General features: G+C 53.0%; 1 protein-coding gene across 1 annotated transcript in view; it reads right to left on the minus strand.

Annotated features, from left to right (window-relative positions):
- Positions 1–1133: 1133 nt before the first annotated feature.
- The window catches only part of LOC144676259 (von Willebrand factor A domain-containing protein 5A-like), a gene marked incomplete at its 3' end in the record, with an annotated part of 32851 nt that continues 9491 nt past the window's right edge, over positions 1134–24493 (minus strand). Inside the window, exons 5-11 of the mRNA XM_078536738.1 lie at positions 23930–24099; positions 21551–21665; positions 17097–17266; positions 5864–5952; positions 4840–4984; positions 2837–2916; positions 1134–1279 (exon numbers count right to left, since the gene is read on the minus strand). Coding sequence (XP_078392864.1) covers positions 1134–1279; positions 2837–2916; positions 4840–4984; positions 5864–5952; positions 17097–17266; positions 21551–21665; positions 23930–24099 — 915 coding nt within the window. The remainder of the gene's footprint in view (positions 1280–2836; positions 2917–4839; positions 4985–5863; positions 5953–17096; positions 17267–21550; positions 21666–23929; positions 24100–24493) is intronic.

Genomic DNA, 24493 nt, shown 5'->3' on the forward strand with positions numbered 1-24493 from the left:
GGTACACACACTGCTGCCACTGTGCGTCGGTGGTGGAGGGAGTGAATGTTTTGTGGATGGGGTGCCGATCGAGCGGGGGCTGCTTTGTCCTGGACGGTGTCGAGCTTCTCGAGTGTTGTGGGAGCTGCACTCATCCAGGAAAGTCGGGGGAGTGTCCCATCACACTCCTGACTTGTGCCTTGTAGATGGTGGACAGGCTTTGAGGGGGAGTCAGGAGGTGAGTGACTCTCCGCAGGATTCCCAGGCTCTCTGACCTGCTCTTGTAGCCCAGCTCACTTGGCTGAGGGATAGCGATAGGACCGGGGAGAACTCCCTCCCGCTCTTCATCGCTGCAACAGCGGCTGCAGGATTGGCACCCGGAGTGTTGGTCCTGGAGTGCAGGAAGGGAAGGGAGACTGGGACCCAGGCCGTTCTGAATCTGGGAGGGACGCGGGGGGGAACAGGGTCCAATCTCCCTTCGGACCTCCCTGCGAGCGGCATTCAGGGGCTTTTTTATTAAATGCTTATTATTTCACGGGACGCGTGGGCATCGCTGGCAAGGTGAGCGTTCACCGCTCATCCCCAGACGCTCTCCTTGAACTGAGCGGCTTGCTGGGCCATTTCGTGGCCTGCGGGAGTCACGTAAGGAGAGGCAGACTTCCTTTCCTTAAAGGGGGACATGAGTGAACCAGATGGGGTTTTTTTTTTACGACCATCGATGCCGATTGTCACGGTGCCTGTGACTGAAACTGGCTTCACAGTTCCAGATTTCATGAATCGGATTTAAATTCCACTGGTTGCCGTGGGTGGGATTCGAACCCGAGTAGCCCCCCTGCCCCCACCCCACCCCAGAGCATTAACCCGGGGCCTCCGGATTACTAGCCCAGTGACATGACCACTCCGTCACCACCTCCCCCATAATTCTGACTCAGCATTCTCAGTCAGGGTTTCGACGGGGGGACAGGGGGGAGGCATAGGGGAGTCCCCTCCCAAGTCACTGTCCAGGCTCAGGGCTCGCCACCCCCCCCGCCGCCCCCACCCCCACCCCCCCACCCCTCCCCACCCCCCACCCGCTCAACTGTCCAGGTTCAGGGGTACACCCCAATCCCCCCTCACCCCTCCCTCCTCCGCCCCCCCCCCCCCCCCGCCCCCACGATCCCCGTCACTATTCCCAGATTTCGGTACCTTTGGCTGCATCCGCTCCTTCCCGGTGATAAACTCGTAGCTCCCCGAGGCGGCCTTGGCGATGCCTTTGATGAGATCAGTCGAGGCCCCCTGGCCGATCCCGAAGGAAAAGCACCTGGGGAAGGTGGGGGGGAAAAGAATCAGGCGGTTCAGAGGAGAGCGGCCGGGTTTGTGTGGGCGGGGGACAGGGGGGACGGCGAGGGTGGGTGGGAGGTGGGGTGGAGACTCGATTGTGGGGCCTTCTTTCTGCTTCTATAGCATCAATAGGGGGGGCTTTCACTGCCGCGGTGCATTCTGGGATAGACCCCCCTCTCCATTGCCCTTTTCCTGCTGGCACGTTATACACAACCACGCTCCCCACCCCCCCAACCCACCACCCTCTCTCCCCGCACCCACTTTCACCCCCTCAGCAAACAGGGTTTACAGCCGGTGAAGCAGCAGGTGGTCCAGTCGCCGCGTAGGATTCGACGGGCGCACAGCAAGATCCCGCCAACAGCAAGGTGGCGGCGATCAGGTCACCTGTTTTTAGTGGTGTTGGTCGAGGGTTAAATGTTGGGCTCAGGACACCGGGGAGGACTCTTCCCCTTCCTCCCCCTTTGCCACCACCCCACCCCCACCCCACCTCCACCCTCACCCCGCCACCCCCTCAGCCGCCACCATTGCTCTCCTTCCAAATAGGGGGCCACGGGAATCTCTAACGCCCACCGGGGAGAGAGAGAGAGGACGGGCACGGCGCCCCCTCGGCTTGACCTTCCCTCGACAGGCGGACCCTCCGGCGAGGCCCCGGCACTGGCCCCTTGAGGTGCTGGCCCTGGAGCGCGACGTCCCTGCGCTGGGGACTCCAGCCCGCGTCGTCCTGAGGGTCCGATGAGGGCTGAGAGGCCAGCGGGAGGTCAAGGGCAAGGGCAAGAACGGGCGCTTTCGGGAGCAGTCGAGGAGACGTCGGGGTGAAGAACCGAGGGGCGGGGGGGAGAGGTGGGGCGGGGAGAGGCGGCAGGGGAGGGTCAGGAGGAGGTCAGTCGAGGCCGAGGGGAACCGGCCTTCGACCCTGACCTGGGAAACGTTTTGGCGAGCGCCCGCGGAGAGGCGGAGACGGGAGTTAACGTCTCGAGTCCGTGTGACCCTTTCTCAGGTCTGACGGGAGGTCAGAATGTGACGGGTTTTAGGCTGTTGTAGAAAGGCCGGGTGTGAGGGGTGGGGGGGGGGGGGGGGGGTGGTGTGGGGTGGGGGGGTTTGGGTGGGGGTGGTGGGCGGGCGGGGGGAGGGTCAGGGATAGGTTAGAAGATCAAATGACAAAGATGTCATGGAACCGCGGGCAAAGGGAATGTAGTGACGATAGTGTTAAAGAAACAAAGTGCTCGCCAAGAGTAGGTGTTAATAGCGGAATGAAGGCCAGCGCCGTCCGAAGGCAAGGGCGTGAGGACAAGGTACAAGCCGAGGCTCCTCGGAGGGGAGGTACAAACGCCAAATGGAGGGCCGCGTTCTCCAAAGCACCAGCGGGGCTTCGCTTTTACCTTTATTCGCTTCCGCGCCACTCGGGGTCCCCACCTGCAGGCGCGAATCGGGACAGCTTGGGCGTACCCCTCCCCTCCCCTCCCCTCCCCACCCCACCCAACGGCCCAGCGCCGCCGCACCACGCCGCCCATCCCCCGGACACACAGGCTCCCGTTACCTGTGACTGGGGGCGTGCTTCCGAACCTCGGCGATCACCGCCTTCGTGTTCGACACCTCGCCGTCGGTGAAAACGAAGAGCTGGAAAAGCCAAGGGGGGGTGGTGGGGTGGGGGGGGGAAGAGGTTAGTGGGGAGGGCGTGTGGCCGTGATGTTGCGCGTCGGTGTTGGGGAGTGTCTACTTGCTCCACCCCACCCCGCCCCGCCGTCCCGGGACACGCCCGAGGATCCCCCAATCCCTTCCGGCCTCTTACTGCTTAAAGCCATTCAGAAGGCGCGTCCCCACCCTGCCCTATCCCTGCTCGGCCCTCAGTCCGTTTACCAACAATGAAATCAAATCGCCACAGCTTTCGATTCCTTTTTTACGGTACGTGGGGCATTGTGTGCGAGACCCCAGCATCTGTTGCCCACCTCCCCCCACCCCCACCCCCACCCCTAATTGCCTCCTTGAAGGGAGTGGCTCGCTCGGGGGTCTCAGAGGGGTGTTTGAGCGCCAACCACACGTTGCTGGGGGTCCGGAGTCACATGTAGGCCAGACCGGGTAAGCACGGCGGATTTCCAGATTACTGAACCAGATGGGGTTTTTTTTCTCACGACCATCGATTGACGGTTGTCACGGTCCCCGTGACTGAAACTGGCTTCATAGTTCTGGATTTTATTAATTGAATTTAAACTGCGCCGGCTGCCCCGCGTGGGGAGGGCGGTGCAGATTCACCGGATCGATACCTGGTCCTCCCGAGGGTTCGGTCCCGAGGGGAGATGCCACCTGCTCGGGTTCCGGTCCCTGGAATCCAGAAGGGCAAAGGGGTGATCTGACTGAAATTTTTAAGAGATATCACGGGAACTGATGGGACAGAGAGAGAGAGAGGGGGAGAGAGAGAAGGAGAGGGAGAGAGAGAGAGACAGAGAGAGAGACAGACAGAAAGAGAGAGACAGAGAGAGAGAGACAGAGAGGGAGACAGAGAATGAGAGAGAGAGAGACAGAGAGAGAGAGAGAGACATAGAGAGAGAGACATAGAGAGAGAGAGAGAAACAGGGAGAGAGAGACAGAGAGGGAGACAGAGAAAGAGAGAGAGACAGAGAGTGAGAGAGAGAGAGCGACAGAAAGAGAGACAGAGGGAAAGAGACAGAGAGAGAGAGAGACAGAGAGTGAGAGAGACAGAGAGTGAGAGAGAAAGACAGAGAGAGAGTGGGAGACAGAGAGAGAGACAGACAGACAGAGAGAGAGAGGCAGAGAGAGAGAGAGAGAGGGAGAGGGGCAGAGGGAGAGAGGCAGAGAGAGAGAGAAGGTATTTCTGCTGGTTGGGGGAGTTTGGGCTTTTTCCTTTATTCTTTCCCAGGATATGGGCATCGCTGGCAAGGCCCCAGCATCTGTTGCCCATGCCGAATTGACCCTTGAACTGAATGGCTCACTCGGCCATTTCAGAGGGGGGCAAGTTAAGGAGTCAACCACGTTATTGTGGGGGGTGGGGTGGGAAGGGGTCTGGAATCAGGTGCGTGGGTACCAGACTGGGTAAGGATGGCAGATTTCCCTTCCCTAAAGGGGAACATGAGCGAACCAGATGGGGTTTTTTTAACGACAATTGATGACGGTTGTCACAGAGCCCGTGACTGAAACTGGCTTCATGATTCCAGATTTTTATCAAATTGAATTTAAATTCCATCGCCTGCCCCGTGGGTGGGATTTGAACCCTTTCCCCACCCCTTCCCCCAAAGCGTTAGGCCGGGGCACCTGGATGACTCATCCAGTGACATCACCACAAGGCCACCATCTAACTCACATGACCCTAGATATTCGCATCAGACAATATGATAAATGAGGAAAGCATCTTTGTTTTAGGGGTGAAGGTTGTTGGGGGTGGCGGGGGGGGGGGGAATCTTGCCTCATGACAGTGGTGGGGGATGGAAACTGGCTCTATTCAGATGACCAAACTGTTAGCAACTCTTCCAGCGCCAACTAGACCAGGTTCAGCGACGCCCTGGCAGGTTCATTCTCAGCCATTACCTGCCGCGGGTGCCCGGCTTTACAGGGCTTGCTGTAAATGGCGGTGAGGGGCTGGAGGATCTCTGTGCCGCCCATGTCCGCACCCACACCCTTCAGTTTCTCCAGTGCCTTCTGCATCGACTCCTGATTGTACTCGACACTCTCGCTGCACGAGAGAGGCAAAGAGAGAGAGAGAGACAATAATGAGAGGGTAGCACTGAATAAACAGTGACTCTGTACAGTTCCACAGACAGTCATCCTCACCCTGCTGAATAAACAGTGACTCTGTACAGTTACAAAGTCAGTAATCCTCACCCTGCTGAATAAACAGTGACTCTGTACAGTTACACAGTCAGTAATCCTTAACCTGCAGAATAAACAGTGACTCTTTACAGGTACACAGTCAGTAATCCTCACCCTGCTGAATAAACAGTGACTCTGCACAGTTACACAGTCAGTAATCCTCATCCTGCTGAATAAACAGTGACTCTGTACAGTTACATAGTCAGTCATCCTCACCCTGCTGAATAAACAGTGACTCTGTACAGTTACACAGACAGTAATCCTCACCCTGCTGAATAAACAGTGACTCTGCACAGTTACACAGTCAGTAATCCTCACCCTGCTGAATAAACAGTGACTCTTTACAGGTCCACAACACAGTTTAGAGGGAAGAGCAACAGCGGACTCATGAGGTCACTGCTGTAACTGAGGCGCTGGGGTTCAGGGTTTATCAGTCTGTCTTCCCCAGGCCTTCCCACCCTCGTCGCTCCCCCACCACCCCGCCCCCCCACCCCGCACGCCCTTCCTTCTGCCGCAACCCCATTCCTTCAGTCGAGAGATGACAACTTGGCGTCGGTCAGGGTCGCCATCTGACCGGCTGGTTCTTCATCCCATTCGCCATCAGAGGGAGAGACGCCCCTCACCCCTCTCTCTCAGAGGGTCAAAGGTCAGTCCCCAGGCCTGCCCCCTCGAGGCCACCTGTCCCCGTGCTAACAATTCCACCTGCGCCCTCCCTGGTTTCCCGCCTTAAATGCCTACTTACGGGAAGAAAGATCTGAAGTGGCTCCCAAATCCGTACACGTTGAAGAAACATCCCATGGGCAGGCTCTTCAGGAGCAGGAGTAGGGTTTCCTGTGGGAACAAACTTCCTGTTAGTCTGAGCAACAGCTTCCCGTCCCAGAGTTCCCAGTCTCCCACTCTGCCGGAGAATTTCCTGATTCGCCCCACGCTTCACAAGGACGTCAGGGCATACGGAATAGGAACAGGAGTAGACCATTCGGCCCCTCAAGCCCTTCTCTGCCATTCAATAAGATCATGGCCAATCTTATGTTTCGATTTCCACTTTCCATCTACCCCCGATCACCTTCGAATCCCTTCACACAATGCTAGAATCACAGAATCTCACGGTGCAGAAGAGGCCCTTCGGCCCATCGAGTCTGCACCGACACGTGAGAAACACCTGACCTACCTACCTAATCCCATTGACCAGCGCTCGGCCCCATGGCCTTGAATGTTAGGACGTGCTGAGCGCTCATCCAGGTACTTTTTAAAGGATGTGAGGCAACCCGCCTCCACCACCCTCCCAGGCAGCGCATTCCAGACCCTCACCACCCTCTGGGTAAAAAAGTTTTTCCTCACATTCCCCCTGAACCTCCTGCCTCTCACCTTGAATTTATGTCCCCTCGTGACTGACCCTTCAACTAAGGGGAACAGCTGCTCCCTATCCACCCTGTCCATGCCCCTCATAATCTTGAACACCTCGATCAGGTCACCCCTCAGTCTTCTCTGCTCCAACGAAAACAACCCAAGTCTATCCAACCTCTCTTCATAACTTCAATGTTTCATCCCAGGCAACATCCTGGTGAATCTCCTCTGCACCCCCTCCAGTGCAATCACAATCCTTCCTATAATGTGGCGACCAGAACTGCACACAGTACTCCAGCTGTGGCCTCACCTAGGTTCTATACAACTCCAACATGACCTCCCTACTTTTGTAATCTATGGCCTCGATTGATAAAGGCAAAGTGTCCTATATGCCTTTTTCACCACCCCACTAACATGCCCCTCCACCTTCAGAGATCTATGGACACACACGCCAAGGTCCCTTTGTTCCTCAGAACTTCCTAGTGTCATGCCGTTCATTGAATACTTCATTGTCAAATTACTGCTTCCAAAGTGTATCACCTCACACATTCCAGGGTTAAATTCCATCTGCCACTTATCTGCCCATTTGACCATTCCTTCTATATCTTCCTGTAGCCCAAGACTACTCAACCTCACTGTTAACCACCCAGCCAATCTTTGTGTCATCCGCAAACTTACTAATCCTACCCCCCACGTAGTCACCTATGTCATTTATATAAATGACAAATAATAGGGGACCCAGCACTGATCCCTGTGGTACGCCACTGGACACTGGCTTCCAGTCACTAAAGCATCCTTCTGTCATCAACTCTGTCTCCTACAACTAAGCCAATTTTGACTCCACCTTATCAAATTACTCTGCATCCCATGTGCATTTGCCTTCTTTATAAGTCTCCCATGTGGGACCTTGTCAAAGGTTTTGCTGAAATCCATATAAACTACATCAACTGCACTACCCTCATCTACACACCTGGTCACCTCCTCAAAAAATTCAATCAAATTTCTTAGGCATGACCTCCCTCTGACAAAGCCATGCTGACTATCCCTGATCAAATCTTGCCTCTCCAAGTGGAGATGGATTCTCTCCTTCAGAATTTTCTCCAATAGTTTCCCTACCATTGACGTGAGACTCACTGGCCTGTAGTTCCCTGGCTTATCTCTACAACCCTTCTTAAATAGCAGAATCACATTAGCTGTTCTCCAGTCCTCTGGCACCTCCCCTGTGGCCAGAGAGGAATTAAAAATTTGGGTCAGAGCCCCTGCGATCTCCTCCCTTGCCTCCCTCAGCAGTCTGGGACACAAATCATCCGGACATGAAGATTTGTCCACTTTTAAGCCTGCCAACATCTCCAATACCTTGTCACTCCCGATATCAATTTGCTTAAGAACCTCGCAGTCTCTCTCCCCGAGTTCGATACCTTCATTCTCATTCTCTTGGGTGAAGACGGATGTGAAGTATTCATTCAATACTCTAGCAATATCCTCTGGCTCCACCCATAGATTGCCCCCTTGGTCCCTTATGGGCCCTACTCTTTCCCTGGTTATCCTCTTCCCATTGATATACTTATAGAATATCTTGGGATTTTCCTTACTTTTACCAGCCAGAGCTTTCTCATATCCCCTCTTTGCTCTCCGAATTGCTTTCTTAAGCTCCATCCTGCACTTTCTGTACTCCACTAATGCCTCCGCTGATTTGCTTCCCTTGTACCTGTTAAAAGCCTCTCTTTTCCTTCTCATCGTAACCTGAATATCTCTGGCCATCCATGGTTCTCTGGGCTTGTTACTCCTTCCTATCACCCGAGAGGGAACATGTTGAGCCTATACCCTCCCCATTTCCTTTTTGAACACCCCCCACTGCGCCTCTGTAGATTTCCCCACAAGTAGCTGTTCCCAGTCTACCTTGGCCAGATCCTGCCTTATTTTACTAAAATCCACTCTCCCCCAATCCAAAACATTATTTTGCAGCTTGTCAATTTCTTTGTCCATAACAAAGCCCTTGCCATACAAGAATCCATCTACCTCCGCCTTAAAAATATTCAGCGACCCCGCCTCCCCCGCCTCCTGAGGCAGAGACCCCGCCTCCCCCGCCTCCTGAGGCAGAGACCCCGTCTCCCCGCCTCCTGAGGCAGAGACCCCGCCTCCCCGCCTCCTGAGGCAGACACCCCGCCTCCTGAGGCAGAGACCCCGCCTCCCCGCCTCCTGAGGCAGAGACCCCGCCTCCCCGCCTCCTGAGGCAGAGATCCCGCCTCCCCGCCTCCTGAGGCAGAGACCCCGTCTCCCCGCCTCCTGAGGCAGAGACCCCGCCTCCCCGCCTCCTGAGGCAGAGACCCCGCCTCCCCGCCTCCTGAGGCAGAGACCCCGCCTCCCCGCCTCCTGAGGCAGAGACCCCGCCTCCCCGCCTCCTGAGGCAGAGAGTTCCAAAGTCGCACAACCCCTCAGAGAGAGAAAACATTTCTCCTCATCTCTGTCCTAAAAGGGCGACCCCCCCTAATTTTAAAAGTGACCCCCCCCCCCCAGTTCTGGACTCACCCACAAGAGGAAACTTCCTTTCCACGTCCATCTTGTCGAGGCCGCTCAGGGTCTTGTAAACTTCAATCAAATCGCCCCCTCGCTCTGCTAAACTCCAGTGGAAACAAGCCCAGTCTGTCCAACCTCTCCCCATAAGACAACCCGCTCATTCCGGGCGTCAATCCGGTAAGCCTCCTCTGAACCGCCTCCAACGCATTCACATCCTTCCTCAAATAAGGAGACCAAAACTGCACACAGTACTCAAGGTACAGTCTCACCAACTGAAGCACAACATTCTTACTTTTATGTTCAATCCCTTTCGCAATAAAGGATAGCGTTCCATTAGCCTTCTTAATGATTTGCTGTACGTGCAGACACACTTTTTGTGACTCATGTACTAGAACGCCCAGATCCCTCTGCACCTCAGAATTATGCAGCCGTTCTCCATTTAAGTAATACTCTGCTTTTTTATTCTTCCTGCCAAAGTGAACAACTTCACATTTTCCCACATTAAACTCCATTTGCCACATCTCTGTCCGTCCACTCACTCAACCTATCGCTTTCCATCTGCAACCTCCTCATGTCCTCTTCACAACCTACTTTCCTACCTATCTTTGTGTCATCTGCAAATTTAGCAACCATGTCTTCACTCCCCTCATCTAAGTCACTGATGTGAATTGTAAAAAGTTGAGTCCCCAGTACAGATCCCCTGTGGGACGCCACTCAGCACATCCTGCCAATCAGAAAAAGACCCATTTACACACACTCAGTTTTCTGCCAGCCAGCCAATCTTCTATCCATGCTAATATGTTACCCCTCTACACCGTGAGCTTTTATTTTCCATAATAAACTTTGAGGTGGCACCTTAATCCTCACCCTGCTGAATAGACAGTGACTCTGTACAGTTACACAGTCAGTAATCCTCACCCTGCTGAATAGACAGTGACTCTGTACAGTTACACAGTCAGTAATCCTCACCCTGCTGAATAAACAGTGACTCTGCACAGTTACAGTCAGTAATCCTCACCCTGCTGAATAAACAGTGACTCTGTACAGTTACACAGTCAGTAATCCTCACCCTGCCGAATAAACAGTGACTCTGTACAGTTGCACAGCCAGTCATCCTCACCCTGCTGGATGAACATCTGCTGCACATATCTTCCTCTGATTTTAATTGGAGCAATGCTTTGGCACTTGTGTTCACACACCGCTCACTAGGAGGCTCGACGCTGTGCTATCCCAGCGTGGCCATTCCTTTCCCGCAGGTTATGCCAGGTCGTCGCCCGCCGCTAGGGTGGGCACCGACAGGAGTCAGGAACACCTGGCTCCACCCGACAACCCCTGGAGACGGGCGCCAGGCGCACTTGCTTCTCCCTTTAAGCAAAATGAAACCCACATGATGAGCCCGGTCTCCCTGAGAGAGCTTAACCTGGGGAGCCTGAACAGTCGTGGACCTGAATGACTTCTAACGGGCTTGGAGGGTCCTCGACAGGTTTGAAACAAAATCACGAGTGGTGCTTTTAGCCAGTTTTCCCACTGAGCTGCTCCTCGGAGTCCCTTACGCCCTCTCCTCAGGCCGCGCTGCAGCGACTCCGTTCAGAGCGGTGCGCAGCGTCCGCCTGTGTGCCCGTACAGCGCTGTAGGATCACCAGGTCGTTAACCGGAATGCTAATTTTTAAAATTAACTTTATTGCAGGCCGACACGACTTTGTTAGATGTCCTTCCTGGCGTCCCGTCACATCTGTGGTGAAGAGGGAAGGCTTAGGGCCCGGTCCAGGACAGGCGTTGGGGGCGTGGGAAAGTTCCATCAAGGTTTATAGAGAGCTCGCTCACTGAGGAAAGCCGGGACATTGAGACCGGATGCGGGAAGGGCCACAGGACCGTGTGAAAACGCGGCTTTGGAATGTGTTTTTTTGGTTAATTCGTTCGCGGGATGTGGGCGTCGCTGGGCTGGGCCCAGCATTTGTTGCCCATCCCCTAATTACCCCCTTGAGAAGGTGGTAGGTGAGCCGCCTTCTTGAGCCGCTGCAGTCCCTGTGGTGTAGGTACACCCACCGTGCTGTTAGGGAGAGAGTTCCCCAGGATTTTGACCCGGCGACAGTGAAGGAACGGCCGATATATTCCCAAGTCGGGTTGGTGAGTGGCTCGGAGGGGATCTTCCAGGTGGTGGTGTTACCCGTGCGTCTGCTGCCCTCGTCCTTCTAGATGGTAGCGGCCATGGGTTTGGAAGGTGCTGTCGAAGGCAGCCTTGGTGAGTTGGTGCAGTGCATCTTGTAGATGGTACACACACTGCTGCCACTGTGCGTCGGTGGTGGAGGGAGTGAATGTTGGTGGATGGGGTGCCGATCGAGCGGGGCTGCTTTGTCCTGGATGGTGTCGAGCTTCTCGAGTGTTGTGGGAGCTGCACTCATCCAGGCAAGTGGGGGGAGTGTCCCATCACACTCCTGACTTGTGCCTCGTAGATGGTGGATAGGCTTTGGGGGGAGTCAGGAGGTGAGTGACTCTCCGCAGGATTCCCAGCCTCCGACCTGCTCTTGTAGCCACAGTATTTATATGGCTGGTCCAGTTCAGTTTCTGGTCAATGGTAACCCCCAGGGTGTTGTTAGTGGGGGGGATTCAGTGATGGAAATGTCATTGAACGTCAAGGGGCGATGGTTAGATTCTCCCTTGTTGGAGATGGTCATTGCCTGACACTTGTGTGTCGCGACTGTTACTGGCCGATTATCAGCCCAAGCCTGGGTATTGTCCAGGCCTTGCTGCAAACGGGACTGTCTAGGTCTCTCTACAAGGTAAGGATCTTGAAGCCCTGAGATAAGAGACAGTCGAACACTGACGGATTTCAAAAACATTACACGATGGTGAAAGATGACTGGTCGGTCAAGGAACGTATGCTCAGACGTGGGGGCTGTGGATGATTGGAGTGAGTCGGGGGGGGTGCGGGGGCGAAGGTTAATTGGTTCCTGTGCGGCTGAGGAGTCAAAGTCCGGAGACAAGAACAAATAAGACAAGAGACAAGGGAGAGAAGCCTGAAGATAAAAAGATCAACGCTGCATGCGTGCTCCCTGTTGTCCAGGTATTGACACAGGTGGTATAACCTGCGTTAAACTGCAAATCACTGCCTGAGTTTATGGTTACAATTGACCTGAAAACTTCATAAACCCATCCTGACCCTTTGTCCCAGTAAATTTCAAGTCGCAACCAAGCTTTTGCTACCGGGTCTTGGGATGGAAAAGGAACTCCCCAACTTTACCTCCTATCCTGCCTTGTTCTGCTTATTTATTTATTTCATTGCTCTTTATGAGCACACATTGGCTGCTGTTTGTGCCTCTGTCAAAGTGACTAAACTGTAAATGTTTACAACGCACTTTGGAATGTTGTAAAGTAGATTTTTGCATTTGGCAAAGAAAGATTTGATGGTACAGGCAGTTTTTCTTACGAGATTAAACTTTGGACCTAAGTCAGGCTTATTCATTTTTGTTTTAATTCTCAAGGCAGAGCCTTATTCCCTTTCTACTGTAAAGAACATATCCCTTTTTATTTTTCTCCATTTCTGTTGGACTGTGGATTTAAAACTACAATGGCTGCAGTGTGAAAGGCACGCCTACTGGAACCAACACAAGATGACAAAAAAAAAATAATGAAGAGGGAGAAAATAAGGGTAATCTAGCAAGTAACATAAAAGCGGACAGTAAGAGCTTCTTTAAATATGTAAAAAGGAAAAGAATGGCTAAAGTGAACCTAAGCCCCTTAGAGAATGAGGCTGGGGAAATAATAATGGGGAACCAAGAAATGGCAGAGGAGCTGAATAAATACTTTTCTTTGGTCTTCACAGTAGAACATACTAATAGCATTCCAAATATACTAAATAATCAGGGGGCAAAAGGCGGGGGTAGGAAATATACGCAATAATTATCACTAGAGAAAAAGTACCTGGGAAACTAATGGGGCTAAAGGCCGATAAGTCCCCTGGACCAGATGGGTTGCATCCTAGGATATTAAAGAAAGTAGCTGCAGAGATAGTGGATGCACAGGTAGTATTCTTCCAAGAACCCTTAGGTTCTGGAAAAGTCCCAGAGGATTGGAAAACTGCCAATGTAACACCCTTATTCAAAAAGGGAGGGAGACAATAGACGAGTAACTATAGGTCAGTTAGCTTAACATCTGTCATTGGGAAACTGTTAGAGTCTATTATAAAGGATGTAATAATGCAAAATCTAATCAAGCAGAGTCAGCATGACTTCATGAAGGGGAAATCATGCCTGACAAATTTATAGGAATTCTTTGAGGAGGTAACAAGCAGTATAGATAAAGGGGAACCAGTAGATGTAATATAGTTGGGTTTCCAGAAGGTGTTCGATAAGGTACCGCACATAAGGCTACTTAATAAGATAAGAGCCTATGGTTTTGGGGGTAGTATATTAGGATGGATGGAGGACTGGCTAACTAATAGAAGACAGAGAGTTGGGATAAGGGGGACATCTTCGGGATGGCGACCTGTAACTAGTGGAGTGCCACAGGAACCAGTGCTGGGGCTACAATTATTTACAATACATACTAGTGGCTTGGATGACAGAAGTGAATGTACGATCGCCAAGTCTGCGTATGACACAAAAATAAGCGGGAGGGCAAGTGGTGAGGATGACACAAAGAGTCTACAGAGGGATATAGACAGGTTAGGTGAGTGGGCAAAAACTTGGCAGGTGGAATATAATGTGGGAAAATGTGCGGTTATGCACTTTGGCAGGAAGAACAGAGGAGCTGAATATTATTTAAATGGAGAAAGACTGCAGAAACTACAGCACAGAGGGATTTGGGAGTCCTTGTGCATGAATCACAAAAAGCTACCATACAAGTTCAGCAGGTAATAGGGAAGGCAAATGGAATGATGGCCTTTATTTCAAAGGGAGTGGAGTATAAAAATAAGGAAGTCTTGCTAAATCTACACAAGGCGCTAGTTCGACCACACCTAGAACACTGTGAACAGTTTTGGTTCTCTTACCTAAGGAAAGATATACTGGCATTGGAGGCAGCCCAGAGAAGGTTCATTAGGTTGATCCCGGGGATGGAGGGATTTTCTTATGAGGAGAGGTTGAGTTGGTTGGGCCAGTACTCATTGGAGCTCAGGGGAATGAGAGGCGACCTTATTGAAACATATAGGATTCTTAGGGGGATTGACAGGGTAGATGCTAAGAGGTTGTTTCCCTTTGTGGGAGAGCCTAGGACCAGAGGGCATAATCTCAGAGTAAGGGGTTGTTCATTTAAAACGGAGATGAGGAGGAATTTCTTCTCTCAGAGGGTAGTGAATCTGTGGAAGTCTTTACCGCAGAGGCTGTAGAGGCTGGGTCATTAAATATATTCAAGGCTGAGATAGACATATTTTTAATCAGTGAGGGAATCAAGGGTTTTTGGGGACAAGGCAGGGGAATGGAGTTGAGGATTATCAGGTCAGTCATGATCTCATTGAATGGTGGGGCAGACTCGATGGGCCAAATGGCCTACTTCTGCTCCTACATGTTATTGTCTTATGGTCTAACAGGATGAGAGATATTTACAAAGTTGCAGTCCTAGAACAGAGTGTGCCATGAAAGACAGGATGGAGCCAGAAAGGAGTCCTGGACCAAAGGAGCTGCCTGGCAACAGCATTTTAATAGGCCTCTGACCAGGTGACCGGGTTTTTGTGTGGTAGCAATGTAGCAGAAAGCTCCTGGCCTGCAAAGAGAAAACATCTAAAATCTCTTTTCCTCATATCTCTACAACCTGCTCTGAGGAAACCCCAATAAAAAGGAAAAGGGGGAAAATCACTGTTACAGACACTGAGAGGCAAGTGCTCAACCAGTGAGCTAAATACTGAAAGTGCTGGAAGACCACCTCGTGTTGTCAACAAAGGACTGAAAGGAGTTTGGAAGACATCGATCAAAATCAACCCAACAAATCCTGTACTCTGGAATTGGTGCTATTGAACCAGCCTATCCCACCCTTAAAATCCATGTTTTTGTGTGTCTGATGTGTGTGTGTATGTGTGTGTGTGTGTGCTTTTGTGCACGTGTGTATGTGAGAGTGTATGTGTTTGTGTGTGCGTTTGTGTGTGTGTGTGTATGCGTTTGTGTGTGTTTTTTTGTGTGTGTGTATGTTTTTTTGCATGTGATTGCGTGTATGTGTTTGTGGCTGTGTGTGTGAGTGTATGTATTTGTGTGTGCGTGTGGGTGTTTGTGTGTGTGTGTGTAAGTGCATCTTTGTGTGTGTGTGTAAGTGCATCTTTGTGTGTGTGTGTAAGTGCATCTTTGTGTATATATGTGTGTGTGTGTGTATGTGTGTGTGTGTGCATCTTTGTGTGTGTAAGTGCATCTTTGTGTGTGTGTGTATGTGTGTGTGCATCTTTGTGTGTGTGTGCATCTTTGTGTGTGTAAGTGCATCTTTGTGTGTGTGCGTGTGTATGTGTGTGTGTGCATCTTTATGTGCGTGTGTGTACGTGTGTATGTGTGTGTGTAAGTGCATCTTTGTGTATGTGTGTGTGTGTGTGTAAGTGCATCTTTGTGTGTGTGTGTGTAAGTGCATCTTTGTGTGTGTGTGTGTGTGTGTATGTGTGTGTGTAAGTGCATCTTTGTGTAAGTGCATCTTTGTGTATGTGTGTGTGTGTATGTGTGTGTGTAAGTGCATCTTTGTGCGTGTGTGTGCGTGTGTATGTGTGTGTAAGTGCATCTTTGTGTAAGTGCATCTTTGTGTATGTGTGTGTGTGTATGTGTGTGTGTAAGTGCATCTTTGTGCGTGTGTGTGCGTGTGTGTGTGTGTGTAAGTGCATCTTTGTGTATGTGTGTGTGTAAGTGCATCTTTGTGTATGTGTGTGTGTAAGTGCATCTTTGTGTATGTGTGTGTGTGTAAGTGCATCTTTGTGTATGTATGTGTGTGTGTAAGTGCATCTTTGTGTATGTGTGTGTGTGTAAGTGCATCTTTGTGTATGTGTGTGTGTGTGTAAGTGCATCTTTGTGTATGTGTGTGTTTGTGTAAGTGCATCTTTGTGTATGTGTGTGCGTGTGTGTGTGTAAGTGCATCTTTGTGTATGTGCGTGTGTGTGTAAGTGCATCTTTGTGTATGTATGTGTGTGTGTATGTGTGTGCAAGTGCATCTTTGTGTGTGTATGTGAGTGTGTATGTGTGTGTAAGTGCATCTTTGTGTATGTGTGTGTGTGTGTGTGTAAGTGCATCTTTGTGTGTGTGTAAGTGCATCTTTGTGCATGTGTGTGTTTGTGTAAGTGCGTCTTTGTGTATGTGTGTGCGTGTGTATGTGTGTGTGTAAGTGCATCTTTGTGTATGTGTGTGTGTGTGTGTACGTGTGTGTGTGTGTGTGTATGTGTATGAATGTCTGTGTGTGTGTGTATATGTGTATGTGTGTGTGTGTTTGTGTATATAGGAATTTAAGAAGTGGGTAGAGTTTAAGTTATAGTATTAAAAATGAGCAGTTCATATTTCTTTCTTTAGCCACTGGTCAATGACAGTTTGTTCAATAAACACTGATTTACTTATTAAGTACACAAACCCCGGTGCTCGTATTCTGTTCGCCTCAATGAAACCGTGAGGTAGAACTGGGGCAACCTGGCGCTTTGGTCAAACCTTCCCGCGTTTGTCACGGCTTGGGGAACAGTGGGGCTCAATACGGCGGCGCACCCCCACCCCCGGCGAGCCAGTGACGGCAGCAGCCGTGGCGAGAGGTCGCCACGAACGACGCACGGGCGGATAAGCCAGTTCCCGGCCTCCCACCCTCACCTGGCAGCCCCGAACACAGCTCGTGCCCTAACCCCGCCCCGCACCGCCAGGGCGCTGGGGTGTCCTGGACAGTGCCGCCACCTGGGAGCGGAGGGCGGCTTGGCACCGTATCTCCAGCATTAGCCAGAGAGGTCAAGCCCGGTCTGGAATGGGAAGCTCGCTTCCCAGTCAATGCCGCCGCCTGGCTCTCACCACGATGTTTCAGGTGGCACTGAGTCCTCCCGTCGTGATTTCCCCCTCTCTCTCCCCCCGACTAGATTACCCCTCCCTCACCCCGCCGCAACCATACCCACCACCCCCCCCGCCTCCCCCACCAGCCCCGCCCCCCACCCCGCTGCCCCCGGCAACCCCGACCGATTTTACCTTGGCGCTTTGGATACGGGTGGGCCCGCCCTGCTTATCGGACATTGCGCAGTCCATGCTTCCAGAACGATCCAGCAGGAAGATGAACTCCCCAGACGCGACCGGGGAAGATTGCTCAGGAAAACTGGGATAGACGTTGACCATAACGGTGGGGTCTCCCATCAGGGTCCCTGGCGAAAGAGCAAAGAGGGCTGAGCGGGAGCAGGACTGAAGATTCACAAAAAAACACGAGTGTTGGCTCCCGCCCTCCAGTTGACCCCCGACCTCCAGGTGACCCGCTCCGAACCCAGGGAATCAGGCAGGTCGGCGCGTAGCAGAGCCTGGCCCACCCATCACTCCCCAAGTCCAAATTTGACACAAACCCAGCCTCTCCATGCATTCGACACCGATCCAAACCTATCCCTAACCCAGCCCCTCACTCTATCCGACACCAATCCAAACCTCTCCCTAACCCAGCCTCTCCCTCTATCCGACACCGATTCAAACCTATCCCTAGCCCAGCCCCTCACTCTATCCAACACCGATCCAAACCTCTCCCTAACCCAGCCTCTCCCTACATTCGACACCGATCCAAACTGATCCCTAGCCCAGCCTCCCTCTCTATCCAACACCCATCCATACCTCTCCCTAACCCAGCCTCTCCCTCTATCCCACACCGATCCAAACCTATCCCTAACCCAGCCTCTCCCTCTATCCGACACCCATCGAAACCTATCCCTAACCCAGCCTCTCCCGCTATCCTACACCGATCCAAACCTATCCCTAACCCAGCCTCTCCCTCTATCCGACACCCATCGAAACCTATCCCTAACCCAGCCTCTCCCTCTATCCTACACCCATCCAAACCTCTCCCTAACCCAGCCACTCCCTCTATCCTACACCGATCCAAACCTATCCCTAACCCAGCCTCTCGCTCTATCCGACACCCATCCAAACCTCTCCCTAACCCTGCCTCTCCTTCTATCCGACACCCATCCAAACCTCTCCCTAACCCAGCCTCTCCCTCGATCCGACACGGATCCTAACCTATCCCTAACCCAGCCTCTCTCTCTATCCGACACCAATCCAAACCTCTCCCTAACCCAGCCTCTCCCTCGATCCGACACCGATCCAAACCTATCCCTAACCCAGCCTCTCCCTCTACCCTACACCGATCCAAACCTCTCCCTAACCCAGCCTCTCCCTGCATTCGACACCAATCCAAACCTCTCCCTAACCCAGCCTCTCCCTCTATCCGACACCGATCCAAACCTATCCCTAACCCAGCCTCTCCCTCTATCCGACACCGAACCAAACCTATCCCTAACCCAGCCTCTCCCTCTATCCGACACCGATCCAAACCTATCCCTAACCCAGCCTCTCTCTCTATCCGACACCGATCCAAACCTATCCCTAACCCAGCCTCTCCCTCTATCCTACACCCCTCCAAACCTCTCCCTAACCCAGCCTCTCCCTCTATCCTACACCAATCCAAACCTATCCCTAACCCAGCCTCTCCCACTATCCCACACCGATCCAAACCTCTCCCTAACCCAGCCTCTCCCTCTATCCTACACCCATCCAAACCTATCCCTAACCCAGCCCCTCCCTCTATCCGACACTGATCCAAACCTCTCCCTAACCCGCCTCTCCCTCTATCCTACACCCAGCCAAACCTCTCCCTAACCCAGCCTCTCCCTCTATCTGACACTGATCCAAACCTCTCCCTAACCCAGCCTCTCCCTCTATCCTACACCGATCCAAGCCTCCCCATAACCCAGCCTCTCCCTCTATCTAACACTGATCCAAACCCATCCCTAAGCCAGCCTCTCCCTCTACCCTACACCGATCCAAGCCTCTCCCTAACCCAGCCTCTCCCTCTATCCTACACCCATCCAAACCTATCCCTAGCCCAGCCTCTCCTTCTATCCGACACCGATCCAAACCTATCCCTAACCCAGCCTCTCCCTCTATCCGACACCGATCCAAACCTATCCCTAACCCAGCCTCTCTCTCTATCCGACACCGATCCAAACCTATCCCTAACCCAGCCTCTCCCTCTATCCTACACCCTCCAAACCTCTCCCTAACCCAGCCTCTCCCTCTATCCTACACCAATCCAAACCTATCCCTAACCCAGCCTCTCCCACTATCCCACACCGATCCAAACCTCTCCCTAACCCAGCCTCTCCCTCTATCCTACACCCATCCAAACCTATCCCTAACCCAGCCCCTCCCTCTATCCGACACTGATCCAAACCTCTCCCTAACCTGCCTCTCCCTCTATCCTACACCCATCCAAACCTCTCCCTAACCCAGCCTCTCCCTCTATCTGACACTGATCCAAACCTCTCCCTAACCCAGCCTCTCCCTCTATCCTACACCGATCCAAGCCTCCCCATAACCCAGCCTCTCCCTCTATCTAACACTGATCCAAACCTATCCCTAAGCCAGCCTCTCCCTCTACCCTACACCGATCCAAGCCTCTCCATAACCCAGCCTCTCCCTCTATCCTACACCCATCCAAACCTATCCCTAGCCCAGCCTCTCCCTCTATCCGACACCGATCCAAACCTATCCCTAACCCAGCCTCTCCCTCTATCCGACACCGATCCAAACCTATCCCTAACCCAGCCTCTCTCTCTATCCGACACCGATCCAAACCTATCCCTAACCCAGCCTCTCCCTCTATCCTACACCCTCCAAACCTCTCCCTAACCCAGCCTCTCCCTCTATCCTACACCGATCCAAACCTATCCCTAACCCAGCCTCTCCCTCTATCCTACACCCATCCAAACCTATCCCTAACCCAGCCTCTCTCTCTATCCCACACCCATCCAAACCTATCCCTAACCCAGCCTCTCTCTCCATCCTACACCGGTCCAAACCTATCCCTAACCCAGCCTCTCCCTCTATCCTACATCCATCCAAACCTACCCCTAACCCTGCCTCTCCCTCTATCCCACACCGATCCAAACCTATCCCTAACCCAGCCTCTCCCTCGATCCGACACGGATCCTAACCTATCCCTAACCCAGCCTCTCTCTCTATCCGACACCAATCCAAACCTCTCCCTAACCCAGCCTCTCCCTCGATCCGACACCGATCCAAACCTATCCCTAACCCAGCCTCTCCCTCTACACTACACCGATCCAAACCTATCCCTAACCCAGCCTCTCCCTGCATTCGACACCAATCCAAACCTCTCCCTAACCCAGCCTCTCCCTCTATCCGACACCGATCCAAACCTATCCCTAACCCAGCCTCTCCCTCTATCCGACACCGATCCAAACCTATCCCTAACCCAGCCTCTCCCTCTTTCCGACACAGATCCAAACCTATCCCTAACCCAGCCTCTCTCTCTATCCGACACTGATCCAAACCTATCCCTAATCCAGCCTCTCCCTCTATCCTACACCCTCCAAACCTCTCCATAACCCAGCCTCTCCCTCTATCCTACACCAATCCAAACCTCTCCCTAATCCAGCCTCTCCCTCTATCCTACACCCATCCAAACCTCTCCCTAACCCAGCCTCTCCCTCTATCCCACACCCATCCAAAATCTCCCTAACCCAGCCTCTCCCTCTATCCTACACCTATCCAAGCCTCTCCATAACCCAGCCTCTCCCTCTATCTAACACTCATCCAAACCTATCCCTAACCCAGCCTCTCCCTCTATTCAACACCGATCCAAACCTATCCCTAACCCAGCCTCTCCCTCTATCCGACACCGATCCAAACCTAACCCTAACCCAGCCTCTCCCTCTATCCTATACCCATCCAAACCTCTCCCTGACCCAGCCTCTCCCTCTATCCTATACCCATCCAAACCTCTCCCTGACCCAGCCTCTCCCTCTATCCTACACCCATCCAAACCTATCCCTAACCCAGCCTCTCTCTCTATCCGACACCAATCCAAACCTCTCCCTAACCCAGCCTCTCCCTCTATCTTACACCGATCCAAACCTATCCCTAACCCAGCCTCTCCCTCTATCCGACACCGATCCAAACCTCTCCCTAACCCAGCCTCTCCCTCTATCCTACACCGATCCAAACCTCTCCCTAACCCAGCCTCTCCCTCTATCCGACACCGATCCAAGCCTCTCCCTAACCCAGCCTCTCCCACCGTCCTCCAGCCTGTGCATAAAATGAAAGCAAAATACGGCAGATGCTGGAAATCTGAAATAAAACCAATTAGAAATGCTGAAGAAGCAGTAGGTCTGGCAGAATCAGCAGAGCGAGAGACAGAGGCCAATCTGAAACTTCTACAGCACTGCTCAGGGAGCTGGAGTCATACTGGACTCGAGACGTTAACTCTGTTGCTCCCTGCACAGAGGCTGCCAGACCTGCGGAGTTTTTCCAGCATGTTCTGTTTTTTATTACGACCTGACCCAAACCCAACCTCTCCCTTCATCTCGCCCCCATCGCAGCCACACACCCTCCCGCTGCCATGGCGACAGGGGTCACCGCCTTACCTGGAGCCACAGACTCCACCCCGGCCTCCACAATGGCACTGGGTGTGTGGACATTGTCGTAATATATCAGCAGTTCAACGTCCTTGTTGAAACCGTGTCCATCGGTCAGCGACAGCTGGGGGGCAAGGAGCACAAACCAGGAATCAAAATCAGAACGGGAGACACCAGTCAGTGTACAGATATCTCCCTGAGGGAGAGGGGACTGAGAGACACCAGTCAGTATACAGATATCTCCCTGAGGGAGAGGGGACTGAGAGACACCAGTCAGTGTACAGATATCTCCCCGAGGGAGAGAGGGGACTGAGAGACACCAGTCAGTGTACAGATATCTCCCTGAGAGGGGACTGAGAGACACCAGTCAGTGTACAGATATCTCCCTGAGAGAGAGGGGACTGAGAGGCACCAGTCAGTGCACAGATATCTCCCTGAGAGAGAGGGGACTGAGAGACACCAGTCAGTGTACAGATATCTCCCTGAGAGAGAGGGGACTGAGAGACACCAGTCAGTGCACAGATATCTCCCTGAGGGAGAGGGGACTGAGAGACACCAGTCAGTATACAGATATCTCCCTGAGGGAGAGGGGACTGAGAGACACCAGTCAGTGTACAGATATCTCCCCGAGGGAGAGAGGGGACTGAGAGACACCAGTCAGTGTACAGATATCTCCCTGAGAGGGGACTGAGAGACACCAGTCAGTGTACAGATATCTCCCTGAGAGAGAGGGGACTGAGAGGCACCAGTCAGTGCACAGATATCTCCCTGAGAGAGAGGGGACTGAGAGACACCAGTCAGTGTACAGATATCTCCCTGAGAGAGAGGGGACTGAGAGACACCAGTCAATGTACAGATATCTCCCTGAGAGAGAGGGGACTGAGAGACACCAGTCAGTGTACAGATATCTCCCTGAGAGAGAGAGGACTGAGAGACACCAGTCAGTGTACAGATATCTCCCTGAGAGAGAGAGGGGACTGAGAGACACCAGTCAGTGTACAGATATCTCCCTGAGAGAGAGAGGGAACTGAGAGACACCAGTCAGTGTACAGATATCTCCCTGAAGGAGAGGGGACTGAGAGATACCAGTCAGTGTACAGATAACTCCCTGAGGGAGAGGGGACTGAGAGACACCAGTCAGTGTACAGATATCTCCCTGAGAGAGAGGGGACTGAGAGACACCAGTCAGTGTACAGATAACTCCCTGAGGGAGAGGGGACTGAGAGACACCAGTCAGTGTACAGATATCTCCCTGAGGGAGAGGGGGTACTGAGAGACACCAGTCAGTGTACAGATATCTCACTGAGGGGGAGGGGGTACTGAGAGACACCAGTCAGTGTACAGATAACTCCCTGAGGGAGAGGGGACTGAGAGACACCAGTCAGTGTACAGATATCTCCCTGAGGGGGAGGGGGTACTGAGAGACACCAGTCAGTGTACAGATATCTCCCTGAGAGACAGGGGGACTGAGAGACACCAGTCAGTGTACAGATATCTCCCTGAGGGAGAGGCGACTGAGAGACACCAGTCAGTGTACAGATATCTCCCTGAGAGAGAGGGGCTGAGAGACACCGGTCAGTGTACAGATATCTCCCTGAGAGAGAGGGGACTGAGAGACAGCAGTCAGTGTACAGATATCTCACTGAGGGAGAGGGGACTGAGAGACACCAGTCAGTGTACAGATATCTCCCTGAGAGAGAGGGGACTGAGAGACACCAGTCAGTGTACAGATATCTCCCTGAGGGAGAGGGGACTGAGAGACACCAGTCAGTGTACAGATATCTCCCTGAGAGAGGGGGGACTGAGAGACACCAGTCAGTGTACAGATATCTCCCTGAGAGAGAGGGGGGACTGAGAGTCACCAGTCAGTGTACGGATATCTCCCTGAGAGAGAGGGGGGACTGAGAGACACCAGTCAGTGTACAGATATCTCCCTGAGAGAGAGGGGGGACTGAGAGACACTAGTCAGTGTACAGATATCTCCCTGAGGGAGAGGGGGACTGAGATACACCAGTCGGCGTATCGATACCTCCGTCTGGGATAAGAGGAAAATACCTGTGGGATGCTGGAAATCCGAAATAAAAACAGAAAGTGCCGGAAATGCTCAGCAGGACCGTGGAGAGGGCAACAGAGTAAACGTTGCGAGTCCGCGTGGCTCTTTTTCAGACCTCGGGAGGGAGCTATCTCCCTGAGGGAGGGAAGGGGAAAGGTTCACTCTGTCTCTCTCACCCCAGCCGCCACCTGACCTGCTGAGCAAGGCCGGCCTTTCCGGATAAGCTTCGCGGGCCGAGCTGCCCCCTCGCTCCCCGCAGGCCCCGCCCCCCGACGATGGCATCCACCCCCGCCACCCCCCTCCCATACCGAACCGACTCCCCTGCCCCTTCTCACCTCAGCCGCTGTCTTGTCCGGACTCAGGTACTCCAGGGGCGTAAGGTCGCAGTTGGATTGGACGCGGGAGACCCCCAACGGGCTCCGGACCTGGGCCTTGAGGGCCAGCGTGTAGGGCGTGCCTGCGAGTGCCCGCGGGATGTCCTTGGTCACGCTGGGGGCCTGGGCATCTGAGGCGGGGTGGGGAGGGGAGTCAATGTTTTACACGGTTAGGTTGTAGACCAGGTCACTCCACCGCCTCCCCGTGCCCCCCAAATGCCCCACTTCTGCTCCCGGAACTTGAACCCTGTTTCATGCATTGGCCCCCTTCCCCCCCCCGCACTCAGCACCTTCCCCTCCGGCTCCTTGGGCTGAGGGGATCTTGGCCTCGGATTCCCACTCCCAGCGCGAATAGGGGATAAACTACAAGGGTAATTTGACGAGGGAGCATTCACTGAACGGCATGACGCTAGGAAGACCGGAGGGACAAAGGGTCCCACCTGGGGGGGCTTATGAAGAAGGCAAAGGCACACGGGATGCAGGGTAAAAGCTAAACACCGAGCGTGCTGGAAATCCGAAACAAAA

This window comes from Cetorhinus maximus, unplaced genomic scaffold, assembly GCF_964194155.1.
Source record: "Cetorhinus maximus unplaced genomic scaffold, sCetMax3.hap1.1 HAP1_SCAFFOLD_1465, whole genome shotgun sequence".
NCBI classification, from domain to species: domain Eukaryota; kingdom Metazoa; phylum Chordata; class Chondrichthyes; order Lamniformes; family Cetorhinidae; genus Cetorhinus; species Cetorhinus maximus.